General features: G+C 39.7%; 1 protein-coding gene across 1 annotated transcript; it reads right to left on the reverse strand.

The window, feature by feature from the left end:
• Positions 1–1,508: 1,508 nt before the first annotated feature.
• On the reverse strand, positions 1,509–7,892 carry cops4 (COP9 constitutive photomorphogenic homolog subunit 4 (Arabidopsis)). The gene is made up of 10 exons (XM_040007392.1): positions 7,718–7,892; positions 6,044–6,123; positions 5,793–5,944; positions 5,575–5,678; positions 5,329–5,482; positions 5,086–5,236; positions 4,793–4,963; positions 4,374–4,489; positions 4,139–4,223; positions 1,509–2,029 (listed from the first exon to the last, which is right to left on the reverse strand). The coding sequence occupies exons 1-10, from the start codon at positions 7,789–7,791 to the stop codon at positions 1,896–1,898; spliced, it is 1,221 nt and encodes a 406-aa protein (XP_039863326.1). The 5' UTR covers positions 7,792–7,892; the 3' UTR covers positions 1,509–1,895.
• Between the last annotated feature and the right edge of the window lie 4,253 nt (positions 7,893–12,145).

Consider the following 12,145-nt stretch of genomic DNA (forward strand, 5'->3'; position numbering starts at 1 on the left):
TAAGCTAGAGGAGATGGCTAGAGAGAGGGTGGTCTGAGCTTTTCTGCTTAGGCTGCTGGGCCTGTGGCCCAGCCACGGATAACCAGAAGAAAATAACTCGATGGATTCTGTTTTATCAGGACTGTTTGAGATCAGACTCTTTGACGTCATCCCATACCAAAGGAAATCATAATTAATATCCCCAATCATAATGAATAATGAAATAAGACCTTTCTTTACAGTATTTTCAAACCTGTTGTAAATTTTGTTTCATGTGGCTCAGACATAGGACAGTTTCCACAAAAAATTTAAATATTATACTAACACAACAATGTCTACTATATGTGATCTGCTTTATGAAGTTTATAAAAGGTGAAACTAGCAATTTTCTAGGGGGTAAAATCCCTATAGAAAATGACTTATTTTGTCTATGATGTCAGTAATCTGCAAGGTGATATTTTTTTAACAGCACTGTGTCGGGGGGAAAAAAAACAATAAAGCAGAGTAAGCTTTAGGACAGGCCTACCATGTGGGTGTACAGTATCATCTGACTCTTTGTAATGGCTAGATTTAAAAACCAAGACTTGTGCTTTAAAAACACGACTTCCCAAAGTCGATTTATCGTCAGTAGCATCTTGAAAATATGTCTGAAGGTTCTCAGTCGTCCAGGTCAACGTAGTCTAAGGAGCTTGGAAAGAAAAGTGTCTGGACTTCTTTAGGTTTCTTGAAGATGTTTCACTTCTCATCTGAGAAGCTTCTTCGGTTCTAAGAGCAATAGGTTAGGAGTCCCAGATTTTAAACCCTAAGAGGGTCAGGGACCCCCTATTGATCCCTACCTAATCACACGAGCCAAGGTTTGAAAACGGGTGTAGGTCACGATCACCCAGGGTTTCGGGTTAACCTATTGTGAAATCTAGCCCCACCCTATCGTGTAATTTACTGAGGTCAAATGGCCCAAGATGCAAGTGGGCGTTAATGGATCTCAAAACTGGATTATAGATGGCAGACAGTCGGTGTCGTAAGCCACCGCCTCTGTTCACCACCTTTGTCATTCTTTCCAGAATGTGAATGTTCACATTTTAGAAAGAGAGGACAGATGGCGTCAAAGAGGAGTGAAAGAAGCCATCTATGTCCACTGTGAACGACCATCTTTGAACAGAGGCGGTGGCCCCATGCTGCTTGGGGCCAGCATGAGTACACTAGCGCATTTCTCCCACAAGCTGGATTTATATCTCCTCCTGTTGAACCAGCGATCTTTCAAATGTGGTAACCACTATACCACTGAATCACCATAAAACATTTTTGTCTCAAAAACTGTCTGTATCATTCAGTACAGTGATATCTACTCCTAAACTTTTGTTAAAATGCTTCCAGAACATGTATCCTGAGTAGAAAATTGGTACAGATGCTGAAAAGTGAACTCAAATAGCATTTCATCAATTTGGTCTTCATATTTAAACTGTCAATGACAAAAAGGAAAATCCACTGAGGCAGACAGCGACCTTGAATCAAACGATGATCCTGAGCAGTTTCTTTCAGCTCCAAGTTTAATACTCTGCTGAAATTCATTCAGTGTGGGCCAAGTGATAAATCAAGAAGTACTTGACAGATATAGCTGTATTATCAAGATAAAAACAGAATGCGTTTGTTGTGCGCATCTTATTTTTGACCCTATAACATGTCAACAATCTGAATATAATATCCAAATTTTTAACATGTAAACAACATGAAATTACACCTGAATGTACAGTACAGCCCTATAAATACATGGATGCCACATCTCAAACAAGTCATGCTGGTACCAGAAGGATCTCCACAGTGCTTTTACTACTTAAACTGCAGGTGTTTTTTAATGTCTTTTTGGGGAGAAGCAAGACAAAACTTTCAGGGTGGGCTGACGGATCCTATTAGGAATACTACTGGGTCATCTGGGTTTCCATAGCCTGAGCGGCCCACTCTGGAGCAGCCTGACGGATCTTCTCTAGCAGGTTGTTGACTTGGAAACATAAAGACTGGATCTGTTTATCCCAGGTAGGAAGGGGTTCACGGGCTGCCAGAGACAGAAGAAAAAAATTAGAAGGTGCATTTTCCTTTCAAAACAAAGACTATTTGCATGTGAACCATGGTGAAAACCACAATACGTGTTCCCCTTTGGCCACAGGCCAACTATCTTTTTGTTAGTGCCACTGTCACAAACCCCTACAGAGAATAGAATAGAATAGCATAGAATAGAATAATCCTTTAATTGTCCAAAAAGGGGAAATTTGGTTGTAAAAGCAGCAGAATAAAAGCACATATTCAAACCGAACAGGACGCAGAACAGAAACACACACAATTTTTACAGAAAAAAATATTTACATCATGGACAATAGTTACAAAAACAGAGTACTGTACAGTTATTAAGATTAAAGTATAGGTTTTTTATATATAAACTGAGAAAAGCAATGTGCAAGTTATAACAGTTGTTTGGTCGATTAGTGCAAATAACAGCGCTGATGTAAACCTCTATGTTTGTTGGGAGCAGTTTTGATTGTACAGTCTGACAGCTGCAGGGAGGAAGGACCTGCGGAAACGCTCCTTCATCCATCTAGGATCCAGCAGTCTGCCACTGAAGGAGCTCTGCAGTTCAGCAACACTTACATGCATGGGGTGGGAGACTCCATCAGAGATGTTATTTTGACCAGAGTCCTTCTGTCTCCCACCAACCTCATCCTCTCAGCTGCCGTTAAATTGCTATTCCAACATACAACATATCATGGCAGTGTCTCACTACAATCTTGTAAAGATTCATTCCTCACAACCATCAGCCTACACTCTCTTCGGCACTGTCCATTGCTCTGAATAATTGACCCAAGGTATTTAAACTCATCCATCTTCACTATCTGAACCCATCTGTAACTCCCACTCCTACTACCTCACCACTGTCTCGCTGTCCCCACACATGTCTAGCATCACCCTCATGTACTGCTCTGCCACTCCTGTGTTCCTTATACCACTGTTCCTCCCTTGAATCCCCTCACAGACTTTTCTAGAACCACACAAATACAGTGCAACTCGTTCTCTATACTTCTCAATCAACACTGTCAAAGCTTCTATAATGCCATTTCTGAACATGAAGCAATACTGCTGCTCACTGATCGTCACCCCACTCCTTCCCCTTGCTTCAAAAACTCTTTCCCATAGCTTCATGATATGGCTCTTTAACTTTATGTCTCTATGGTTGCTACACCTCTGCACATTATCCTTGTTCTTAAAATGTGTCTGTGTATTTAATGTTAGTGAGCTCAATTTTAACCACTCCCACTGTGTGCCCTTAGATTTAGACTAGCCAACTAGTCTGTGTTTTTTTCCTCCTGTTTAAATAAGTAGTAATTAATTCACCAGAAACATACTTAAAAGTGTTTTACTTACCTTTACTTAAAACGTACACTAATTTCTGTCCACTTATGTACGCAATTTATTATATCCAAGTCATTTATTGTTTGTGAATACAGATAACAGTGATTCAGTTCATTTTGGCTAGAGTTAGAATCTCTTTCTCTCTAACCCATTGTGTCTGCACAGAGCTGTGAGGTAGCGACCTAAACCAGTGTCCTTATTCTGTAAATGCTGCAAAATAATGTCACAGGGATTAATGTAGCTAGTGCTACATTAATTAAGTGCACCATCCTCCTGCCACAGCAACACCTTTTCCGGCCACAGCTCTCCACAATAAGCAATGTTAGACAGTTGGCACATAGCAAAAAAAACAAAACAAAAAACAACAAACTGATTGCTTCCACTTCTTCCTCTGATGTTGGGCAGTACATTGACTCACCATACCATCCTGAGGTAGATATTGGTATTACATGAAAGCCTGCTCTACTGTGGCTAAGGATTAGCTTTCAATTGTAAAAAAACACACAGACTGACACAAATTGTTCTGGAATAATTTTACAGCAATTTTATCCATATCTTCTGTTTATAAAATCTGCTAATCTGTAATTTTTTATTTACAATGAATAAACAATGAGTTAATATATAAATAATTATACATTTCAACTTTAAATTACTTTTATCAAGTGTTTTGGTTCCTAAAAATCTCATGGTCAAATCCTTATACCTATATAAACCTATATAAGATTTGTAAAACATACAAATAAACAATTTCATCACTTACTTTCAAAATGTACAATGCCATCAATCTGGTCAATGAAACCATTCATACGTCCCTCAGTGATCATCTGAGAAGCAATCTTTTCAGCCTACAGATACAAAGCAGAAACTAGAGTTTGTGTACCACTATGGAAAACAGGAACTTATTATCAACAGTAGTTCTATAACTTCCCAATGAAGCATAAAACTAAAACTGTGGCTCTTATACAAGTTTAGCATTAATCCAATTCATATCTAACCTTTGCAGGGGGGATTTCCAGCAATGCTCCTAGCTCTTCAAAAGTGATGTTGTTGTAGAGTTTACTGGCAGATAGGAGGTTGTGTTCAATCACAGCTCTGTCAAGGATGCTGGAGCCTGAAACAGATCAAAGTTAAGAAAGGATAGGTGTTGTGTTGCAACACCTAAGTGTAGAGTGCCCCTCAAGCACCAGCATAAATGGTTACAGCCCTGTGCTGACCTCAGTTATCATGAGCAATGACCAAGTCAACTGTAGCATTGACATTATAGCTGCAGTTAAGAGTGTGTCTAGAAATATGTTTCACAGTACGAAGGGAGCACAAAACCAGAAAGAATATCAGCTGGTTCACCAGCTGATTCAATGAGGGTGGAGAAAATAAGGATTTCTCTCACTGTGTAAAACCCAGTATCTCAGCTTACCATCTGCTGTAGTGGCTTTCTGGTGAGGCATCAGCATGGCAGCAAACTCCTGCAGTTGGTTACCTCTAATGATGCGGTCCAGGTACATCTTCTCCAGGATACCATAAGCAGCCAGCTGCTGACAGCGCTCATCCTTAAAGAGAGTAGCCAACATACGGGAACGTTGCTGTCCTAAAAAAAAATTGCACCATTTTTGGTTAAGAGTGTGAAAACCGCAAATCAGTAGTATGCCTTTATATGTTTTCCATTAGTTCTCATTACATTATTTCTGAAAATGTAACACCTGCTTATACCTGCAGAGGCCAATATGGTGCAGTTCAGAGCATGCTTCAGTGCCTCCAGGCGTTCACTTTCATGAACAATTGACTTATAAGACAGCTCGTTGTATCTTTGTGCAGCTTCAATAAACTTCCTTCTGAAGTCTAGTACTCTGGCATAGCACACCTAATGAGAGCAGCAGAAGCACTTATCCACACAGCTTCACTGAAACAACAGATAAGACTATGTAACTATGAAATCACTAAGAGATCATGTACCTTATAGTGTATCTGTAGCTGTTCATTAGAGGACTCATTCTGAAGCAATGAGGCTCTGTTGATGTAGGCCTCTGCCTGAACTGGATCATCATCTTCTAAGTAAAGTCGGGCAATTTTCAGATATGTATCCAACTTATAGTCAACATTATATTGCCTGAAGGGGATATTTTAAAAAACAAACAAAAGAAACAGGGATTTAAAGACACAATTACCATCAAGACTTGCGTGTGACAATGGTTTACTTACTTCTGTCCTGTTTCGAGGGGAATGCCAACTAAAACTTGGGCAGCATTTCTCCAGTCTCCCTCCTTTTCATAAATGGTCGCTAAGTGCTGTCTGATTGAGGCTACCTAAGGCGATGGAGGAACATTACTCAGTTAAGCACTGCAGTGACAATACTCAAGCTTAACTGCCTGAATGGTTACCTCCATTTGCACTGCGTCAGAGAGCTGGAGCAAATTTACCTGTTCCTCGAAGGAAATGACCCTCGGCTGGATCTTTTCCAAGGTGAAGTGATACACTGCTTTTGCTGTGGCGTCAGGCAGGTTGGGCAGATGTGTGCAGAAATCAGTGAGCAGCTGTCTTGAAATGACGAGACTGACATTTTCATTGACCACTGCAAGAATGTAAAATATAATAGTAAGACATGCTCCTGAAAAATGAACCAAGGACGTAGAATAAGCAGATATTACAGAAGAATACAGGCACACCATACTTGCTTCTACAAAGGCCTTCAAGGATTCCAGTTGATCAGCATCTGTAAACTGAATGGCCTTTTCCAGAATTTGTCGATATCTGCAAAAGATTTCACCGGTCAGAAACCTTCCAACTTTGCTGGTAAGTTTAAAATGTTTACATAGAAAACCGAAGGATTAAAACTTAAATATGAAACACAAATACATTTTAGCTTATTGGATGAAACCCAGTGTTTTCCCACAGATTAACTTTACTTGGGCAAGGTATATTAATGGCTGCCCATATGATGCTACAATGAGCTCACTAAGGCTACAGATCAGAACAAGGCCTGCTGACACCCAAATAATCTCCAGGATGACGTAACTAAATGTCATTTGCAGTATAAGAGACTCACTGATGAAGCAGCCAATAATATTTATATTCATCAATTATTTATTGTTAAAGCACATCTAAAACCCTCCCTCACCAGAAACAGATTGTAAATCTGTGGGAGAAATTGCATAATCCCATGTATACTGTATTCCCTTATGATATAACAAACATCATATATAATTATGAATTTAAAAAATAATAATAAAAAAAAACCCTGAATGCTTGGTTGTAAAAGACTGAACAGTCATTTGTCAACTGCACCATCTAACGGATGTTGTGTCACAGCCTATAATAGTCTACAATTAATATTTAATATTGTAGAACATTATGACAGAACATCACAGACACTATGATGACACTGTGACACAACTAAAGTGTAAATAAATAACAAAATGTACAAGCTGAGAAGTATGGACTTATTCTGTGAGAGGAAATTTTGAATTTATTATTTTGAAATGAGTACCAAAAAAAGTACCAAAATTGAGGGAAAAGTACCCAATCCATTCAGTAAATATCATTTCATAAATAAATCTGTAATCAACATGTCACTAAAGTGCTGTGAACATAACAGAACTATGCACACACCAGTTCACATATAATTACAGCAATCAGTCTGTGGTCCCTTACTTAAGAGAAGTTGATGCATTTGATTGTGACTTCTGTGAAAAACAAGTGTATTTAAGCTTGAGTGAATTAAACCTCCCTTTATTAAACAGCTATTTAAATATTTTCACTTTAATTAACCATCAGCATATACTGTGGATACAGTAAACAATTTCTTCTTATACAAACACGTATATAACAGGACCTAAAAGATTTTTAAATAGATTTATCACCTTTTGGACAATGCTGACGAAAAATGGAAATTGCAAAAGTAGACTTTACAGTACAGTTGTACTTAATAAAATGCACAGGTGTTCCTAATAAAATGGTTGTTTATAGGATGGTAAGAACGTACGCAAAGGGTGTCCTGGCAGTTTTCTAGTCAAGTATCACTTTGTTCAAACTGTATTAATGCTATGTTGTGCTCTGCACCAAATATGTAGCTAAAGAGCAGCAAGTTAGCTAGTTAGCTTTGGTGATAAAATATACAGTTCTCATAATAATTTTACCAACAATTAATGTGGGTAGTCACTCCTTTTATGTTCCTTGCACTTTGGATAAAACCTAAAAGCAAACATTGACAGACTGATTGCATTTCTATCTGAATGTATGGCTAATGCAGCTAACATTAGCTTAGCTTTGTGCAGACCAGCTGCTAGCTAGCAGTTTCTGTTGCAGTTTTTAACGAGTGATGTTCTCCGTAACTAATGTTACATACTTGGCAGCAAGATCTTTATGAGATCCACTTGAGTTCATCAGTTGTGTAAGCTCCTGCCTCACTTCGGTCGCCATTGTAGCCTGCGTCGAAGTGTCAACACCGGTTTCCTCTGCCGAGACAGGGGAGAGCCTTCCGTCTGCAGTCAGAGCGCAGAGCTCGGCCAGGAAGTGACGCAGCCAGCGATGGGAGCGGAAGAGGGAAAAGAATGATTATAATTATTTTAGGCCAGGCTTAAATGTTGAACTATTGTATTGCTTGTTTATTGTTTTAATTTTATGTATTAATATATGTTTTTAAACAAAACTTGGTGAGTATTATAAACTATCCATCCCTTTCCTGAAAACAATCAGAATCAGAATCAGAATCAGAATCAGAAAGGGTTTATTGCCAGATGTTGAGGAGGTTTACAACATTAGGAAATTGCTGCGGTGCTTCAGTGCAACATACTGTCATAAAAATATAAAAATAAGAATAAGAATTAAAAGTGCTAAGTGGATAGATATATACATGATATATACATGAGTGCAGGTGGTGATCAGTGCCAAACATGGAATGATGCAGTGAACACAGCGTGGGGTCATGTGTTAGTGGTGGGAACAGTCATATGGTTATTGTTCATGTGTCCGACAGCAGAGGGGAAGAAACTGTTCTTATGGCGAGAGGTTCTGGTGCGAATGGACCGGAGCCTCCTGCCTGAGGGGAGCAGGTCAAACAGACTGTGTCCAGGGTGAGAAGGGTCAGCTGAGATCCGAGCTGCACGCCGCAGTGTCCTGGAGGTGTACAGGTCCTGCAGAGATGGGAGTCTGCAGCCAATCACCTTCTCAGCAGAGCGCACAACACGCTGCAGTCTCTGTTTGTCCCTGATAGTGGCTCCAGCGTACCACACAGTGATGGAGGAGGTGAGGATGGACTCGATGATTGCGGTGTAGAACTGCATCATCGTCCGTGTTGGCAGGTTGAATTTCTTCAGCTGCCTCAGGAAGTACATCCTCTGCTGGGCTTTTTTAATGACGGAAGTGATGGTGGGCTCCCACTTCAGGTCCTGGGTGATGGTGGTACCCAGGAAGCGGAACGAGTCCACAGAGGTGATGGGGGTGTCAGTCAGGATGATGGGGGGGAGTGGAGCTGTGTGCTTCCTGAAGTCCACAATAATCTCCACTGTCTTCTGGGCATTCAGCACCAGGTTGTTGTGGCTGCACCAGGACACCAGACGTATCATAGCTATATTTGGTTGCATTTTTTCTGCTAATTTTGTAATTAACCTAAAAAAGGGTCAATCTATTGTTAACACTAGTGTCATCTGAAATATGAAGGGCTTTCTTGTTTTTGTGCAATAAAATATCCTGTCTCACAGACATGCTGAACAACTAGATTCTGTATTTAATGCATCTAGGCTGGGCTGTTGTTAAGCATTATTATCAGGTTGTTCTAAAAGCTCCCTGAAAAGCCTTCAGTTGATCCAGAATGCTACAGTAACAGTAGTGACGGGGACTAGAAAGGCTTTTTCTCCTTCACTGGCTCCCTGTTAAATCCAGAATCCCATTTAAATTCTACACCTCACATACAAGGTCTTGAATAATCAGGCCCTATCTTATCTTAAAGACCTCATAATACCATGTCACCCTAACAAAGAATTTCGTGCAGGAGTTGCTGTCTTACTTGTGTTTCCTAGAGCATTTATAAGTAAAATGGAAAGCAGAGCCTTCAGCTTTCAGGCCCCTCTTCTGAGAAACCAGCTACCAGATTGCATTCAGGAGACAGACACCCTCTCTACTTTTATGAATAGCATTTCTTCATCACTTACTTCTTCTTACTTTCTGTGTATTTACAGGGAGTGCAGAATTATTAGGCAAGTTGTATTTTTGAGGAATAATTTTATTATTGAACAACAACCATGTTCTCAATGAACCCAAAAAACACATTAATATCAAAGCTGAATGTTTTTGGAAGCAGTTTTTAGTTTGAGCTATTTTAGGGGGATATCTGTGTGTGCAGGTGACTATTACTGTGCATAATTATTAGGCAACTTAACAAAAAACAAATATATACCCATTTCAATTATTTATTTTTACCAGTGAAACCAATATAACATCTCCACATTCACAAATATACATTTCTGACATTCAAAAACAAAACAAAAACAAATCAGCGACCAATATAGCCACCTTTCTTTGCAAGGACACTCAAAAGCTTGCCATCCATGGATTCTGTCAGTGTTTTGATCTGTTCACCATCAACATTGCGTGCAGTAGCAACCACAGCCTGGGGTTCAGATCAGGTGAACAAGGAGGCCATGTCATTAGTTTTTCTTCTTTTATACCCTTTCTTGCCAGCCACGCTGTGGAGTACTTGGACGTGTGTGATGGAGCATTGTCCTGCATGAAAATCATGTTTTTCTTGAAGGATGCAGACTTCTTCCTGTACCACTGCTTGAAGAAGGTGTCTTCCAGAAACTGGCAGTAGGACTGGGAGTTGAGCTTGACTCCATCCTCAACCCGAAAAGGCCCCACAAGCTCATCTTTGATGATACCAGCCCAAACCAGTACTCCACCTCCACCTTGCTGGCGTCTGAGTCGGACTGGAGCTCTCTGCCCTTTACCAATCCAGCCACGGGCCCATCCATCTGGCCCATCAAGACTCACTCTCATTTCATCAGTCCATAAAACCTTAGAAAAACCAGTCTTGAGATATTTCTTGGCCTAGTCTTGACAGTTTCAGCTTGTGTGTCTTGTTCAGTGGTGGTCGTCTTTCAGCCTTTCTTACCTTGGCCATGTCTCTGAGTATTGCACACCTTGTGCTTTTGGGCACTCCAGTGATGTTGCAGCTCTGAAATATGGCCAAACTGGTGGCAAGTGGCATCTTGGCAGCTGCACGCTTGACTTTTCTCAGTTCATGGGCAGTTATTTTGCGCCTTGGTTTTTCCACACGCTTCTTGCGACCCTGTTGACTATTTTGAATGAAACGCTTGATTGTTCGATGATCCCGCTTCAGAAGCTTTGCAATTTTGAGACTGCTGCATCCCTCTGCAAGATATCTCACTATTTTTGACTTTTCTGAGCCTGTCAAGTCCTTCTTTTGACCCATTTTGCCAAAGGAAAGGACGTTGCCTAATAATTATGCACACCTGATATAGGGTGTTGATGTCATTAGACCACACCCCTTCTCATTACAGAGATGCACATCACCTAATATGCTTAATTGGTAGTAGGCTTTCGAGCCTATACAGCTTGGAGTAAGACAACATGCATGAAGAGGATGATGTGGACAAAATACTCATTTGCCTAATAATTCTGCACTCCCTGTATACACCACTTTACATATAATCATTAGTTACAGCTAATCTCTGGTGGACTTCCACAGCATGCCTTTTGCCTTGTCTCTCTCTCTGCTCTCTTCTCTTTCAACACACTCCAAACCAGTTGTAGTGGATGGCTGCCCCGTACCCTCTGGCACGTTCTTCCTGTTAAAAAGGAGTTTTTCCTTTCCACTGTTTCCAAGTGTTTGTTCTTAGGGATTAATTTGACTGTCTGGGTTTTCTTTTTATTACTTTTTAAATGCTATGTAAATAAAATTGAATTGAGCTGACATTTTTATCAAACCAGTCAAAAGTATGTGTAAAGTTTAAGTAAAATATAACTAAAATATATAGCCTAACTAAATAATGTTGAATAATAGTAATAGTAATAAAATAGATACCAGAGGTCAAGTTATATACAAGTGGTATCAGTTAAAAACGAAATATCTATATTCAACATCAGTCAAAAAGTATACAAGTATATGCAAAATACATAAAGAAATGTCTGATGTATCGACTTTTGTACAAGAAAAAGTTAGCACCATAAGAGCTCAATGACTATCAATTGGACCTCATGTCACTTATGATGAATGTACTGGAGATACTACGCTGGCCTACCTAAGACCTTAGGCAAAACATCTCTTGACACTCTGTAGTATGCAAGCAGCTCAAATCTGGGAGTGAATCATGCAGTACTCTCCCTGGTGAAGACATTTTACTCCCATCTTGGCAGTAAAAACTGGAGGTTGAAGTCTATCTTGTCTGTTTTTCTGAAGTGCATTTCATGTGTTTTACCACTCTTATAGTAAGAGAAACTACAGGACATGTAAGTAAACATGTCCACCATCTTATTATTTACTGACTACCTGACAGTGGTACGTGAGACTGGGCACTTAGTGAGGCTACTGGGCAGTGCTCTGTCAGATTTCGGTAAATATCCAGCACACGAGCTCCAAGGCTGACTGTGTTGTTTGTTTTTTTATTAACTAATAATAGTTTTTATTTTCAAAAAAATATTTTGTAAAAAAAGAAGAAGAAGAAAAAAAGCATTAAATAGTTTTGTAGAAACAGTCATAACTTTGATAATGCAATTGTGCTGTAGCTTTAAGTGTTACGTCAGTGTTTCGTATCGC

Source organism: Simochromis diagramma, unplaced genomic scaffold (assembly GCF_900408965.1).
Source record: "Simochromis diagramma unplaced genomic scaffold, fSimDia1.1 OVJJ01000682.1, whole genome shotgun sequence".
NCBI lineage: Eukaryota > Metazoa > Chordata > Actinopteri > Cichliformes > Cichlidae > Simochromis > Simochromis diagramma.